The 16,964-nt window shown below is 47.5% G+C and overlaps 1 protein-coding gene across 1 annotated transcript; it reads left to right on the top strand.

The window, feature by feature from the left end:
- The first annotated feature begins 4,320 nt into the window (after window positions 1-4,320).
- On the top strand, window positions 4,321-16,913 carry LOC123772134 (WAS/WASL-interacting protein family member 3). The gene is made up of 5 exons (XM_045765134.2): window positions 4,321-4,818; window positions 7,073-7,326; window positions 7,832-9,289; window positions 13,220-13,447; window positions 14,083-16,913. The coding sequence occupies exons 2-5, from the start codon at window positions 7,173-7,175 to the stop codon at window positions 14,235-14,237; spliced, it is 1,995 nt and encodes a 664-aa protein (XP_045621090.2). The 5' UTR covers window positions 4,321-4,818; window positions 7,073-7,172; the 3' UTR covers window positions 14,238-16,913.
- The last annotated feature ends 51 nt before the right edge of the window (window positions 16,914-16,964 follow it).

Genomic DNA, 16,964 nt, shown 5'->3' with positions numbered 1-16,964 from the left:
AGGTACTCACTTATCCAATGGAGTACCATCCCTTTCACTCCTGCCTGCATCTCCAGCTTTTGCACTAGCCTCTTGTGTGGTACTGTGTCAAAGGCTTTCTGGCAATCCAAAAATATGCAGTCTGCCCACCCCTCTCTTTCTTGCCTGATTTTTGTTGCCTGGTCATGGAATTCAATTAATCCTGTGAGGCAGGACTAACCATCCATGAACCCATGTTGATGTTGTGTTACAAAGTTTTTTCGCTCCAGATGTTCCACAAGCTTTTTTCGCACAATCTTCTCCATCAACTTGCATGGTATGCAGGTTAGGGACACTGGCCTGTAGTTCAGTGCCTCCTGTCTATCCCCCCTTCTTATATATCGGGACTACGTTTGTCGTCTTCCAATTTTTTTGGCAGTTCCCTGTTACCAGTGATTTGTTATACACTAGGGAGAGTGGCAGGCACAGTGCTTCTGCTCCTTCCTTTAGTATCCAAGGGGAGATTCCGTCTGGGCCTATTGCCTTTGTCACATCTAACTCTAGCAAAAGCTTCCTTACATCCCCACTGGTAATCTCAAACTCTTCCAGTGGTTCCTGGTTAACTATTCTCTCTCTTATTTCTGGAACTTCTCCTTGCTCTAAAGTGAAGACCTCCTGGAATTTCTTATTCAGTTCCTCGCACACTTCCTTGTCATTTGTAGTGAATCTGTCTGCCCCTATCCTCAATTTCATTACCTGTTCCTTTACTGTTGTTTTTCTCCTGATGTGGCTGTGCAGCAAATTAAGTTGAGTCTTAGCCTTGCTTGCGATGTCATTTTCGTATTGCCCTTCTGTCTCTCTTCTCACTCTGACATATTCAATCCTGACACTGGTATCTTTCTCTGCTCTCAAGTGTCCTCTTATTTCTATAGTTTCTCCACGCCCTTGTACTTCGTTGCTTAGCTAGCCTACATCTCTGATTAAACCATGGGTTTCTCATCTGCATTTCCTTCTTTTTCCTTTTGGACTGGGACAAACTTGACTACAGCCTCCTTACCCTTCAGCGTGATGTAGTCCATCATGTCTTGAACCGTCTTTCCCCCCGAGTTCTGTTTCCTATGGCATATATGTCAGGAATTTTCTTATCTCCTCATAGTTTCCCTTTCGGAATGCCATCCATTTGTTATCAGTTCCCTTGAGTTCATTAACCCTTCTTCGACCAGATCTCAAACGTCCGTACACTGTGATCAGTGTGTGGCGACTAGTGGTGTCAGGCGGGGATAGATTGAGGAGTTAGTGACAGGTATGTGAGGGTGAGTGATGGGTGAGGTAGGGAGGGAGGGAGGTAGGGAGGGAGGCAGGTGAGGCAGGGCGTCTCAGGACTAGGTCACTGGGGCAAGCGTTATGCCAACTGGGGTTCTCAGGAGGCGGTCTCCTTTTGATCACAGTTCCTTCCTCTCCCACGCCTCCATCTTCCCCTCCCACACCTGTCTTGCCCCCTCCCACACCTACATCTTCCCCCCCCCCCTTCCCGTACCTACGTCTTCCCCCTCCCACACCTGTCTACCCTTCCTACATCTCCGTCTTTCCCTTCTACTCCAAGCTCGTCCAAACCGTCTGACAATGTTTTGGAATGAATCGACTCTGTTATTAAGTCCTTTCAAAGGCAGGTTTTTACATGTACTGTGTGAACAACAGGGTCATTAATCTTATCTAAGCCAGCAGCAGCGTCGGCAGCGACGCCCGTGCGGGGTGACCTGAATTGCAGAGGCACCCTCCGGCGAGCTTATCTTTTATGGTAGAGTTAGCCCTGAACCGTGTGTCATTTTCTTTGATTAATAACTCGACCTGAGGAGGCGAAAGAAAATGTGCGCCTCTTAAGTCAAGCTTTGTAGATGCCGCCAAGCTGGTGGTCTCTGGACGTCTCTTCTTAAGAGAGAGATAATTGATAAGCTTGGCATAAGAGGCAGTCTATCCTCTTGATGGACTAGGAGGCAGTCTATCCTCTTGATGGACTAGTAGGCAGTCCATCCTCCTTGATGGACTAGTAGGCAGTCCATCCTCTTGATGGACTAGTAGGCAGCCCATCCTCCTGAAATGATAGTACTTATCAGTGCAGCAAATAGTTATTATATGTCATGATAGACTAACAGAACGTTCATTTTTGTATTTTGAATCGTTCCAAATGACAAACGTTTTCAACCTCGAGGTAAAAAAAAGACATGGAACCGCCTACCCGCCAAAGCCGTATAGGCCAAAAGCTGAAGTTTAAAATCCAGTTTGAAACTACAAAAATCCTCAGGAAAAATGAGGGACTTTTGACAAGCCGCTGGCTTCTTGTCCTCGTCAAGGCCTCTAGAGTGTTAGAGGCTGTCATACAAATATAGAACCTAACGTCTCCTAATACCCGCTATATATATATATAATATATATATATATATATGTCGTACCTAGTAGCCAGAACTCACTTCTCAGCCTACTATTCAAGGCCCAATTTGCCTAATAAGCCAAGTTTTCCTGAATTAATATATTTACTAAAACGTTTTTCTTATGAAATGATAAAGCAACCCTTTTCTCTATGTATGAGGTCAATTTTTTTTTATTGGAGTTAAAATTAACGTAGATATATGACCGAACCTAACCAACCCTACCTAACCTAACCTAACCTATATTTATAGGTAAGGTTAGGTTAGGTAGCCAAAAAAAGCTAGGTTAGGTTAGGTTAGGTAGGTTAGGTAGACGAAAAAACATTAATTCATGAAAACTTGGCTTATTAGGCAAATCGGGCCTTGAATAGTAGGCTGAGAAGTGCGTTCTGGCTATTAGGTACGACATATATATATATATATATATATATATATATATATATATATATATATATATATATATATATATATATCTGTTCCTTGTGTTGTGGTGTTATATATATATATATATATATATATATATATATATATATATATATATATATATATATATATATATATATATATATATATATATATATATATATATAAGGTACTAGATATAGGAAGGTGTATAGCACTACTGGTAACTATAACCAGTAGTGCTAACCTAAACAGTCTAGTCTAACCTAAACTTTTTGTCAACATCTCACAATACCCAAAAAGAATTGGTAGAAAAAGTTTTGTTGACTTAGTTTTTTTTACTTTTAATCTGGTTTCTTTACAAACACATTTATATTGATTCTAGAGAATGATTTTTAGTGGAATTGAACACGTGAACTTATTGGCTTTTGTTAAATTATGTATTTAAACTTTGAACTGTTTTTTTGAACTTGTGGGTAAACCAGTATACCACAATAGTCTATGATGCATCATCACAAGTTGGTTTACTTATATTTACATGAATATAAAATAAAATACTAGGCCAACTTAATAACATAACTAGCATTCCCTAACTTAATCTAGTGTAAGCTAAGCCAACCTAATCTAATATTAACCTAATATAGCCTAACCAAACCTGACCTGAATAAGATGCATCCCTCTAGTATGAAGTATCAAACTAACACAAACTATTGAGAATTAGTCAAAAAGGTGTTGTTGAGTTATGTCATACAGAACTGGTGTAATATTTTAATATGTAAGTCATTAAATAGTTATAAAAGACTCTTAAGTCTGAGAGATAATTTACCGTCTCACTGTTTTATATCAGTCTGCCCGAAACGTTGTAAGTGATTAGTGCTTTTGTGAAAAAGATATATATATATACGTATATGTACAATTTGTGCTCTATTTATATAAAAATTACACAATTAATGATAACAATAATAATATTATTATTATTAAATATAATAAACATATAATACATATATGTCTATTTAAAAGTCTTGCTTATATTACACAGGGAAATATAAGATATATTACACTCTGCAAATATAATGTGGCGGTGTAGTGTTGGTAAAAAAATTATTTACTCTGTAATTTGCATATTAACTCTTGCATTATTCATTACATATTTTGTTAAAACTATTTTTTCTTTTAGTCTTGTGTATCAAGACTGGACGGTGAGTGCCATTGTATCGTAGTTTATATACTCGCGATAGGGAATTCAAATTTGACCAATTTAGATTTAGAAAATGGGTAGGAAATTGTTCGGCAATAATGTGTGAGACAAGTGGAATAATGTGCCAAGTAGCATTATCGAAGAGAATGCATTGTATACTTTTAGGAATAAAGTGACATGTATATGAAGTAAATACATTTAGGTGTATACAATAGCTACCTCGTTTAGGCCAGTAGGCCTACCTGAATGTTCCTTGTGTAGTGGTGTTATCTGAGTTATATTACTGGCTGGCAACCGACCACTGTGAGAGGCCCGCGTTGTCAACAAACTGAGAATTCATTGATAGCTCCCTCGCTTGCGTAAACCCCAGCTGACTTGGTTCACCGTAGTGTGGTGGGAGGTGCAGTGCTGTCCAGTGACTCTACTTGTCTTGGTGAACGGTGAAGCTGTCGTTAGTGACACGGTACACAGTCCAGCGCCTCTACCTTGTGTCACGTAAAGTTGACTTAGTGAACGGTGAAGTTATTGTCAGCGGTGAAGTTATTCCTTATTCCCATGTCCTGAGTCACCTCTTGTGTCACGTCCCTTTAACTTGTCGGTAGTATCCAGGTATCTTACGGGCTCACCATAGCCCGTGCTACATGGACACTTGGTTCTGAGTAGCTAAATCTGGAACGACGACAGTTCAGGAATCGTCGACTGCGCAGTGTTCAGCTTGCGCTCATTCCGTCTCTCTGACGCTGGGTCAAATGTCTAACCCGCGCGCGCACTATGCTGCGCTCTCTCACCTCCCCAAACGCTTCTGATAGTGTGAGAACTGCGCCACGTTCTAAGGTATGTTCTGTGCTTGTTCATTGTGTGTTATATACCAGTGTTATATAATTGTTACCAGCGACACCGGGTTAATGGTTCCACCTTTGCCGGGGACATGAAGCCTGTTAGGCTTATCTAGGTCACCTTAGGATAATGATTGACCTTATTCCCCCTCGAGATGCAACCCACAACAGTCGCCTGGCTCCCTTGTAGCTAGTTATTGCTGGGTGTCAGACGCAAGTAAATGTGTGTGACCAAAAACAAAGGCCGGGTGTGTGACACCACCGACCAGGCCGGGTGTGTGACACCGACCAGGCCGGGTGTGTGACACCGACCAGGCCGGGCGTGTGACACCGACCAGGCCGGGTGTGTGACACCGACCAGGCCGGGTGTGTGACACCGACCAGGCCGGGTGTGTGACACCGACCAGGCCGGGTGTGTGACACCGACCAGGCCAGGTGTGTGACACCGACCAGGCCGGGTGTGTGACACCGACCAGGCCGGGTGTGTGACACCGACCAGGCCGGGTGTGTGACACCGACCAGGCCAGGTGTGTGACACCGACCAGGCCGGGTGTGTGACACCGACCAGGCCAGGTGTGTGACACCGACCAGGCCGGGTGTGTGACACCGACCAGGCCGGGTGTGTGACACCGACCAGGCCGGGTGTGTGACACCGACCAGGCCGGGTGTGTGACACCGACCAGGCCGGGTGTGTGACACCGACCAGGCCGGGTGTGTGACACCGACCAGGCCGGGTGTGTGACACCGACCAGGCCAGGTGTGTGACACCGACCAGGCCAGGTGTGTGACACCGACCAGGCCAGGTGTGTGACACCGACCAGGTCAGGTGTGTGACACTAACGACCAGGCCAGGTGTGTGACACCACCGACCAGGCCGGGTGTGTGACATCAACCAGGCCGGGTGTGTGACACCGACCAGGCCGGGTGTGTGACACCGACCAGGCCGGGTGTGACGCCACCGACCAGGCCGGGTGTGTGACACCGACCAGGCCGGGTGTGACGCCACCGACCAGGCCGGGTGTGTGACACCACCGACCAGGCCGGGTGTGTGACACCACCGACCAGGCCGGGTGTGTGACACCACCGACCAGGCCGGGTGTGTGACACCGACCAGGCCGGGTGTGTGACACCGACCAGGTCAGGTGTGTGACACTAACGACCAGGCCGGGTGTGTGACACCGACCAGGCCGGGTGTGTGACACCACCGACCAGGTCAGGTGTGTGACACCGACCAGGCCGGGTGTGTGACACCGACCAGGTCAGGTGTGTGACACTAACGACCAGGCCGGGTGTGTGACACCGACCAGGCCGGGTGTGTGACACCACCGACCAGGTCAGGTGTGTGACACCGACCAGGCCGGGTGTGTGACACCACCGACCAGGTCAGGTGTGTGACACCGACCAGGCCGGGTGTGTGACACCGACCAGGTCAGGTGTGTGACACTAACGACCAGGCCAGTAGCTAGGAGCCACACCAACGCCTCAATAAAAGGTTGTTTAACTTGACCTGGACTTCCCAGGACACCCCGCCCCTCCCCCCCCCCCCCCAACCTTGAACCGGAAGCACTTGGAGGAGCCTCGGGTAGTTACCGGGAGACGTGGTTGAGGTACCAGCAGTACCCAGTGGGGGCTGAACAGGCGCAGACGAGGTACGCTCTCACAGTAATCCAGAGTACCTCATGTCCTCAGCAACAGTGGGAACAGTAAATATTCCTGTTCCAAGCAGCTGCTCGGGGCCCTTTGGGTTTCTCCCTCCATAGCTGGCGCCAGGTTATGGCAACTTATTTAAGGATGCTCATCGCCATACTTCAATGTCTCACCTCGTTCAAGTCTTCGCAACAATGGGGAAAACTGTGGTGTGTTGTGCAAGACTGTGCAAGATTGTTACACAAGAGACCTTAGCTTCTCCAGGTTACATATAGTTGTATGTTATGTCATACAAAGTTCCGCTCACCAGCGTATGGGCACCAGAGTCAATTCGCGAATGCAAAAGTCTAGGGTTCGATTCTCCCAGCAGGATAGAGACTTTCGACACGTCTCCCTGCACCTAATGCCTCTCTTCACCTAGCAGTAAATAGGCACCCGGGAATTAGGTAACTAGTGTGGGTTGCATGATGGGGAAGATGAGTACTTGACGGAAGGGGGACTTCGATATTCCTGAAGGGCTTCCTGTCTCCCACAAGGGTAAGCCACGCCAAGTTTCGCTCTTACTGAAGCATATATCCACGACTTTGACAACTTGGAAAACTTAGATTGTGCGCGGACGACTTCGATCTCCTGTGTCCGTGGACGACTTCGACCTCCTGTGTGCACGGACGTCTTCGACTTCGTGTGCTCGTCTCGTAGCCGGTGATGTGTGGCGAGGCGACAGTGGTCGGGCAGGCGAGGGGGCGTCTTCAGGTGCTGGAGAACCTGCTGGTGCTGGTGCTGGCGGTGTTGAGCCTCCCTCAGGTGGCGACGGGCATCATCATGGCATCACCTGCGCGCCTCACCGACCTCACTCCAGGTCAGCATCACTTCCATTTTGATCAATATGTTTGACACATTATGTAGTGCTATTTCTGCTTTGTTGCTTCCGTTACTTGTGTGAGCGCTCACTCTACGGCCAGTCCCTTCAGGCAGTTGACAAAGCCGTGTGCTTAAGTTGAAAGCAGTGCTTTTGTGCTTGTGTTCAGTGTATGTGAATCTTTGGGAGTTGACAGTGTTTACTGTGTGGGGATCCTCATCCCACTGAGCGGCTCGGGCACACCTCTAGATCTGAGTAGATGCTTGCACAAGCCCAGAATGATGGACTGATTATGAGCTATATTAGTGGAGGTTTGCCATTTATATATACAATATTATTAATACACACAGACACTCACTCACTCACTCACTCACTCACTCACTCACTCACTCACACACGTACGTACACCTTTAATTTTAGCTGTCAAGTTTAATGTTAAAAGTTATGAGTTGATCTTTAAAGTCCTGAATTGACCTTTACAGAAGAATTGTCTTTAATTCTTCAGATAGTGGGAACAGGTCGATGGAGACTGAGAGCTGCAGGGCATTGGTAGAGTCTGTGCCCAAACTGTTCTTCTCTATGCCCCACCCTCCTCCTGCTGCTGCCCTCCCTCCTCCCTCCCTCACAGCACCCTCACACCCCCCACCCTCCCTCACAGCACCCTCCCTCACGACACCCTCCCTCACAGCACCCTCCCTCACGACACCCTCCCTCACGACACCCGTGAGTACTCTACAGTCAGACTACGAGCGTGAAAGCTTGACCACCACACTCACGGAGGCAGCTGCTAGCTGGACAACAGTAGAGGTGCCACAGAGGGCGCCACAAGTCCATACAGGCGCTGCCACAGCTGCACCAGCTGTGGCAGCGGGGATATATGCCATGACGCCGCCTGCCACGCCGCCTGCCACGCCGCCTGCCACGCCGCCTGCCACGCCGCCTGCCACGCCGCCTGCCACGCCGCCTGGCACGCTGCCTCCTGCTACAGGTACCACAGACGTGGATGTGATAGAGGTAGCGTCTGGCATAGCAATCACTAGCACAATGGTCTCGGCTACCTTACAGTCACCTGCTGCTGCTGCTGCCACCGTATCAGCACTGATGATTTCTTCTACACCTCTACCACCACAACCACCACAACCACCTTCCACACCACCACCACCACAACTTACGACACTACCACCAACACCACCCCTACCACCTACCACACCACCACCACCACCGCCACCTTCCACGTCACCATTACCTATCACACCACCACCACTACCTACCACACCACCACCGCCTACCACACAACCACTGCCTACCACACCACCACCGCCTACCACAGAACCACTGCCTACCACACCACCACCGCCTACCACACAACCACTGCCTACCACACCACCACCGCCTACCACAGAACCACTGCCTACCACACCACCACCGCCTACCACACAACCACTGCCTACCACACCACCACCGCCTACCACACAATCACTACCTACCACACCACCACTGCCACCACCTGCTACCACATCACCACCACCCCCTTCCACACCACCACAACCCACCACACAACCACCCCTCCCCACACTCACCTCTGACACGCCACCTCCCACGCCCATGCCACAGCCCACACAGCACCCACACACACCACCCACACTACCACCTCTTCTCACACTAGCTTCCTCGACACCTTTAACCCTGCCCTCTACACCACCCAACCTCTCCACGCCCACATCACCTCCCACCACGCCCACGCTAGCATCACCACCCACCACGCCCACGCTAGCATCACTCCCCACCACGCCCACGCTAGCATCACCACCCACCACGCCCACGCCAACGTCACCCACCGTGGGAGAGCAGCAGGACACGCCCATGACCACTCTAGCGGAGGTGGGCATCGATCTCCTAATGGTGATGGAGACCAGGATTCCTGACCTCTTCGACCCGGAGATAACAGAGATCCTCAAGAAACGTGAGTAGTCCATCTTGGAGTCAAGAGGTGGGGGGGGGGGGTTGTCTTAGCTCATGTGTGGTTGTCTTGAGCGGCTTGTGGTACTCACTGATCACTCTGGGTCGTGTGTGTGTACTTAGTCTAACAGGGCCATGCTAATAATGACGCTGGACTTGTGATCCTGTGGTCCTGGGTTCGATCCCAGGCGCCGGCGAGAAACAATGGGCAGAGTTTCTTTCACCCTATGCCCCTGTTACCTAGCAGTAAAATAGGTACCTGGGGTGTTAGTCAGCTGTCACGGGCTGCTTCCTGGGGGTGGAGGCCTGGTCGAGGACCGAGCCGCGGGGACACTAAAGCCCCGAAATCATCTCAAGATAACCTCAAGATAACCTCAAGATAACCTCTGGGAAACCATGTCTTGATCTTGTTAATGGGTTTTCTTGCATTGTCTTTGATCAGTTGTTGATCAGTTGTTGATCAGTTGTTGACAGTTGTTGATCAGTTGTTGATCAGTTGTTGACCAGTTGTTGATCAGTTGTTGATCAGTTGTTGGCCAGTTGTTGATCAGTTGTTGATCAGTTGTTAATCAGTTGTTGATCAGTTGTTGATCAGTTGTTGATCAGTTGTTGATCAGTTGTTGACCAGTTGTTGATCAGTTGTTGATCAGTTGTTGACCAGTTGTTGGCCAGTTGTTGATCAGTTGTTGACCAGTTGTTGATCAGTTGTTGATCAGTTGTTGACCAGTTGTTGATCAGTTGTTGATCAGTTGTTGATCAGTTGTTGACCAGTTGTTGATCAGTTGTTGATCAGTTGTTGACCAGTTGTTGATCAGTTGTTGACCAGTTGTTGATCAGTTGTTGATCAGTTGTTGATCAGTTGTTGGCCAGTTGTTGATCAGTTGTTGACCAGTTGTTGATCAGTTGTTGATCAGTTGTTGATCAGTTGTTGGCCAGTTGTTGATCAGTTGTTGGCCAGTTGTTGATCAGTTGTTGACCAGTTGTTGATCAGTTGTTGACCAGTTGTTGACCAGTTGTTGATCAGTTGTTGATCAGTTGTTGATCAGTTGTTGACCAATTGTTGATCAGTTGTTGACCAGTTGTTGATCAGTTGTTGACCAGTTGTTGATCAGTTGTTGACCAATTGTTGATCAGTTGTTGACCAGTTGTTGATCAGTTGTTGGCCAGTTGTTGATCAGTTGTTGGCCAGTTGTTGATCAGTTGTTGGCCAGTTGTTGACCAGTTGTTGGCCAGTTGTTGATCAGTTGTTGATCAGTTGTTGACCAGTTGTTGACCAGTTGTTGACCAGTTGTTGGCCAGTTGTTGATCAGTTGTTGACCAGTTGTTGGCCAGTTGTTGATCAGTTGTTGATCAGTTGTTGGCCAGTTGTTGATCAGTTGTTGATCAGTTGTTGACCAATTGTTGATCAGTTGTTGACCAGTTGTTGACCAGTTGTTGGCCAGTTGTTGATCAGTTGTTGATCAGTTGTTGATCAGTTGTTGACCAGTTGTTGACCAGTTGTTGATCAGTTGTTGATCAGTTGTTGATCAGTTGTTGACCAGTTGTTGGCCAGTTGTTGATCAGTTGTTGGCCAGTTGTTGACCAGTTGTTGACCAGTTGTTGATCAGTTGTTGATCAGTTGTTGACCAGTTGTTGATCAGTTGTTGGTCAGTTGTTGATCAGTTGTTGGTCAGTTGTTGATCAGTTGTTGATCAGTTGTTGACCAGTTGTTGATCAGTTGTTGATCAGTTGTTGATCAGTTGTTGACCAGTTGTTGATCAGTTGTTGACCAGTTGTTGATCAGTTGTTGACCAGTTGTTGGTCAGTTGTTGACCAGTTGTTGATCAGTTGTTGATCAGTTGTTGATCAGTTGTTGACCAGTTGTTGATCAGTTGTTGATCAGTTGTTGATCAGTTGTTGGTCAGTTGTTGATCAGTTGTTGGCCAGTTGTTGACCAATTGTTGATCAGTTGTTGGCCAGTTGTTGACCAGTTGTTGACCAGTTGTTGGCCAGTTGTTGATCAGTTGTTGACCAGTTGTTGACCAGTTGTTGGCCAGTTGTTGACCAGTTGTTGACCAGTTGTTGGCCAGTTGTTGACCAGTTGTTGATCAGTTGTTGGCCAGTTGTTGACCAGTTGTTGATCAGCTGTTGACCAGTTGTTGACCAGTTGTTGGCCAGTTGTTGACCAGTTGTTGATCAGCTGTTGACCAGTTGTTGACCAGTTGTTGATCAGTTGTTGGCCAGTTGTTGATCAGTTGTTGATCAGTTGTTGGCCAGTTGTTGGCCAGTTGTTGACCAGTTGTTGACCAGTTGTTGACCAGTTGTTGATCAGTTGTTGACCAGTTGTTGATCAGTTGTTGATCAGTTGTTGATCAGTTGTTGGTCAGTTGTTGATCAGTTGTTGGCCAGTTGTTGACCAGTTGTTGACCAGTTGTTGGCCAGTTGTTGACCAGTTGTTGACCAGTTGTTGGCCAGTTGTTGACCAGTTGTTGATCAGTTGTTGGCCAGTTGTTGACCAGTTGTTGATCAGCTGTTGACCAGTTGTTGACCAGTTGTTGGCCAGTTGTTGACCAGTTGTTGATCAGCTGTTGACCAGTTGTTGACCAGTTGTTGATCAGTTGTTGGCCAGTTGTTGATCAGTTGTTGATCAGTTGTTGGCCAGTTGTTGGCCAGTTGCACAGGTACAGTTGCACAGGTACAGTTGCACAGGTACAGTTGCACAGGTACAGTTGCACAGGTACAGTTGCACAGGTACAGTTGCACAGGTACAGTTGCACAGGTACAGTTGCACAGGTACAGTTGCACAGGTACAGTTGCACAGGTACAGTTGCACAGGTACAGTTGCACAGGTACAGTTGCACAGGTACAGTTGCACAGGTACAGTTGCACAGGTACAGTTGCACAGGTACAGTTGCACAGGTACAGTTGCACAGGTACAGTTGCACAGGTACAGTTGCACAGGTACAGTTGCACAGGTACAGTTGCACAGGTACAGTTGCACAGGTACAGTTGCACAGGTACAGTTGCACAGGTACAGTTGCACAGGTACAGTTGCACAGGTACAGTTGCACAGGTACAGTTGCACAGGTACAGTTGCACAGGTACAGTTGCACAGGTACAGGTATTTATCTTAAATATCTTTTTTTTGTTTTTTTGGGTTATTTTTTTCTTCCATCTTCCACTTATGTGTTCTTGTTCTATCTCAATAAAGCTGTCCTTGTCCAACTTGTCTATTTCCCCTCAGTATTTTGCATGTAGTGATCATATTCACTCACCTCTAGACGTTGGAGATTGAGTTCTCTTAACCTCGTTGCTTAGTCGCCTTAATAATGGCACTAATCTTGTTGCAAACTTCTGAACTTTTCCAAGTTGAGTTTTGGGCCTGGCAAAGTTCTGGGCTGTACACGTGAACACATCACCGATGTGTGGCTTTAGAATAATAATAATAATTATAATAATAATGGTAGGAGAAAAGCACACAGAAACAGTATTGGAGGGGACCCAAACATTCCCTCTAATGCGTTATGTGTGGTTTCCTCCGAAGCTAAGGGTCCCCTTCTTCCAGCTAGAGGTGGTACTCCCTTCCCTTTTTTAAATAATAATAATAATAGTCAATAGACTTGTGTTACTGCAGGTGTTCTGTCCTATACCCCCGCTACATGTGTAAGGAACAGGATCAAAGACGTTCTGAGGGTCTAGGAAGATGCAGTCTACCCATCCTCTCTTCTACTGTATATTTTGGTGACTTTCTTGTAGAGGATTACGAGTTTGTTAGGCATTATTTCCCCTCAGAATACACTAAGTGAAGGACAGACTGCATCTTTAAGTGAGGTGAGGGAAGGGGTTATTCTTGGTAAGAATTCCACGTAAGAATTCTTACATTCGGGCAAGAGGTTTCCCCATCTTACCTCTTTCCCCCTATTCTCTTACCCATGTCCCGCTCCCTTCTCTACAGCTTATCTGGAGCGCGTAAGGTTCGCCAACTTGGAGATGGTGCACAAGATCCTGCAGGCCCCGCCCCTGGAGGAGGACAAGTGCCCCTTGGTGACCCTTGAGCGTCGCCTCCTGCACCTCAGGAGGGTGCTCGGACTGCTGCTCCTGGTCCTGCCTCAGTCTCTCCACGAACTCACTGAAGCTCTTTGGAATGACGACCTCCAGAATAATTTCTTCCGTCAGGAGAGTGGTGAGTAAATGTGTGTTTGTGTGTGTGTGTGTGTGTGTGTGTGTGTGTGTGTGTGTGTGTGTGTGTGTGTGTGTGCGTGCGTGTGTGTGTGTGTGAGTGTGCGTGCGTGTGTGTGTGTGTGTGTGTGTGTGTGTGTGTGTGTGTGTGTGTGTGCGTGCGTGTGTGTGTGTGCGTGCGTGTGTGTGTGTGTGAGTGTGCGTGCGTGTGTGTGTGTGTGTGTGTGTGTGTGTGTGTGTGTGTGTGTGTGTGTGTGTGTGTGTGTGCGTGCGTGTGTGTGTGTGCGTGCGTGTGTGTGTGAGTGTGCGTGCGTGTGTGTGTGTGTGTGTGTGTGTGTGTATGTGTGTGTGTGTATGTGTGTGTGTGTGTGTGTGTGTGTGTGTGTGTGTGTGTGTGTGTGTGTGTGTGTGTGTGTGTGTGTGTATGTGTGTGTATATGCTCACCTAGTTGTACTCACCTAATTGTGCTTGAGCTTTGGCTCTTTGTTACCACCTCGTGTTAAATAATCCATCCTTGTCTACCCTGTCAATTTCCCTGAGAATTTTGTATGTGGTGATCATATCCCCCCCCCGCTCCAAGCTTTTGACCACAATTTGAGACTTAAGAAAATAGTGCTTAACTTTGTTCTTATCCAACAGAGAAGAACATCTTGGACGTCTCGTCGTGTCGGGAGTGCTACATCAAGGACCCACTGGGGGTGTGTCGACAAGTCTTCTACTGCAAGTTCGGCGCTGACGTCTCCAGGAGGACTATGCCCTCATCTCCCGACATCTTAAGCATACTTAATGGCTGAAGCCCGCTCGTCTGCTTCCTCCTTGGGGCCTCTGTACGTCTCTGGTTCAGCATCTTCTGTGCATCTCATGCTGGACGTCTTCTAAACGTCTCTGGCTCAGCATCTGATACACTCTCTATCTTGAGTTCTTCTCGTGTACATTATTTATTTATTTTACTACTGTTTTGTATAGATATCGCCCAGAAATAATGACCAAGCCTGGCCTCAAGTCATATATATACTGTTCACCAAGGCTGAATGTGATCTTACGGGCTATTCATGCCCGTGCCACCTCTTGGGTGGCTTAATCTTTATCAATCAATCAATCTGTGTCATTCCACTATCCAGCAACAACGGCTACACTTGGTACTGGTATCCGCCAGGGGGGGGGGTCAGTGGAAAGTTGCAGGTGTTATCTTGAGGTTATCTTGAGATGATTTCGGGGCTTTAGTGTCCCCGCGGCCCGGTCCTCGACCAGGCCTCCACCCCCAGGAAGCAGCCCGTGACAGCTGACCAACACCCAGGTACCTATTTTACTGCTAGGTAACAGGGGCATGGGTTAAAGAAACTCTGCCCATTGTTTCTCTCCGGCGCCCGGGATCGAACCCAGGACCACAGGATCACAAGTCTAGTGTGCTGTCCGCTCGGCCGACCGGTGTCCAGGTTGCAATTGTTAATTTCACGCAGATATTCTATGAAAGGTGTTTGAACCCTTATCATAAATTTGGACGCAATAGAGAGATAGGCGCAGACATTCATGTGGTTTAGGAGAAATATGTAGGCTTTCAGTTTGTGTGGTTCCTTGAACAACATACCAGCCTCGATAGTTTAGGTGAGTAGCTTTAGGTTTGTTTGTTTTTATTTTGGCGAAAAAAATCGTCGAAAATTGGACGCTTATTAATTCCCGGGAAGGAGCGAGGAGCGAGGCTATACAATACTCCAACTACTATATCGTTTCTGGACCTAAAATTTACAAGACAGAATTCACCAGACCGAAAAACTTACCACACCAAAAATTCGCTAGACCGAAAATTCGTTATTCCGAAAATTCGCAAGACCGAAAATTCGCTAGACCGAAAATTCGCTAGACCGAAAAATCGCTAGACCGAAAATTCGCTAGACCGAAAATTCGTTAGACCGAACATTTTATGAATTGCAGGTATCATGTGAACAATGAATTATAATGAAAGACAGGTGACTTAACGTCAGTCGTATTGGTCTTTAAAAAACATAAAATCAAGAAAAGTCCAGAAAGTCTCGTGGCTCAGTGCAGGCGGCTGAAACTCTCTCATATATAGTCCAGAAAGTCTCGTGGCTCAGTGCAGGCGGCTGAAACTCTCTCATATATAGTCCAGAAAGTCTCGTGGCTCAGTGCAGGCGGCTGAAACTCTCTCATATATAGTCCAGAAAGTCTCGTGGCTCAGTGCAGGCGGCTGAAACTCTCTCATATATAGTCCAGAAAGTCTCGTGGCTCAGTGCAGGCGGCTGAAACTCTCTCATATATAGTCCAGAAAGTCTCGTGGCTCAGTGCAGGCGGCTGAAACTCTCTCATATATAGTCCAGAAAGTCTCGTGGCTCAGTGCAGGCGGCTGAAACTCTCTCATATATAGTCCAGAAAGTCTCGTGGCTCAGTGCAGGCGGCTGAAACTCTCTCATATATAGTCCAGAAAGTCTCGTGGCTCAGTGCAGGCGGCTGAAACTCTCTCATATATAGTCCAGAAAGTCTCGTGGCTCAGTGCAGGCGGCTGAAACTCTCTCATATATAGTCCAGAAAGTCTCGTGGCTCAGTGCAGGCGGCTGAAACTCTCTCATATATAGTCCAGAAAGTCTCGTGGCTCAGTGCAGGCGGCTGAAACTCTCTCATATATAGTCCAGAAAGTCTCGTGGCTCAGTGCAGGCGGCTGAAACTCTCTCATATATAGTCCAGAAAGTCTCGTGGCTCAGTGCAGGCGGCTGAAACTCTCTCATATATAGTCCAGAAAGTCTCGTGGCTCAGTGCAGGCGGCTGAAACTCTCTCATATATAATATATAATTATATATAACCAAGTGTATTCGCGTTTGCCTTTCAATTGGCAAATTTCAGCAACGTGAAGAGAGGGGAAACCTGCTGCATGGGTAACAGCTTCTCCATATCGACCTGCCCTGGAGAGGACACTGCAGCCTCGCCTCACAGCGTCGAACCAACGCAGAAAGCGAGTCTACTAGTGAGCATGACGCCAAGAATTGCTTCCGACGGTGGGGGGGGGGGTCATGCCGCCCCACTGGGCCGCTACCCCCCCTCCCCTGCCTCGCCTCAAGCTGTACCAAGTCGCTGCACCTGGACCGACAACTAGAGCTCAACTCCATAGTCCCCCGAGGCTGAAGGATGCCTACTACTAGTATATATGTAATTCCTACGCTTGAAACAATGAAGCGATCGCGTTATTATGTTAAGTGGTAGTCAGATGTGCAGGTGTGTGAGGGTGTGGGTGTTGTTGACAGGTGTGTGAGGGTGTGAGGGTGTTGTTGACAGGTGTGTGTCGCTCTCCGTACCCATCTTGCGTAAGGCCAGGCTCTTAACGTGGGGCCCCATCCAGTTACTGGCCACACAAGGTGATGCTTAACCTGGCGCCTGTCACACCAGTGTAACAGTTAGGTTACATGACGAAGTTATTAATTATTATTAACAATTATTAATATACCTTCAGTTATGGGAATCTTTTTGTTTTATTCTTTCCAAAAATAATAATGGCCCTTGGATTGGCGGC

Source organism: Procambarus clarkii, chromosome 69 (assembly GCF_040958095.1).
Source record: "Procambarus clarkii isolate CNS0578487 chromosome 69, FALCON_Pclarkii_2.0, whole genome shotgun sequence".
In the NCBI taxonomy this organism is placed as follows: domain Eukaryota; kingdom Metazoa; phylum Arthropoda; class Malacostraca; order Decapoda; family Cambaridae; genus Procambarus; species Procambarus clarkii.
Note: the sequence above shows the minus strand (reverse complement) of the source record. Positions and strands in the feature narration are given on the sequence as shown.

Bases quoted from the DNA above. Each gene is read 5' to 3' on its own strand.
- LOC123772134 (XM_045765134.2), top strand. From the start codon at position 7,173: ATGTGTGGCGAGGCGACAGTGGTCGGGCAGGCGAGGGGGCGTCTTCAG. The intron at 7,327-7,831 runs GTCAGCATCACT...TTAATTCTTCAG, and splicing joins CCTCACCGACCTCACTCCAG to ATAGTGGGAACAGGTCGATG. The intron at 9,290-13,219 runs GTGAGTAGTCCA...CCTTCTCTACAG, and splicing joins AACAGAGATCCTCAAGAAAC to CTTATCTGGAGCGCGTAAGG.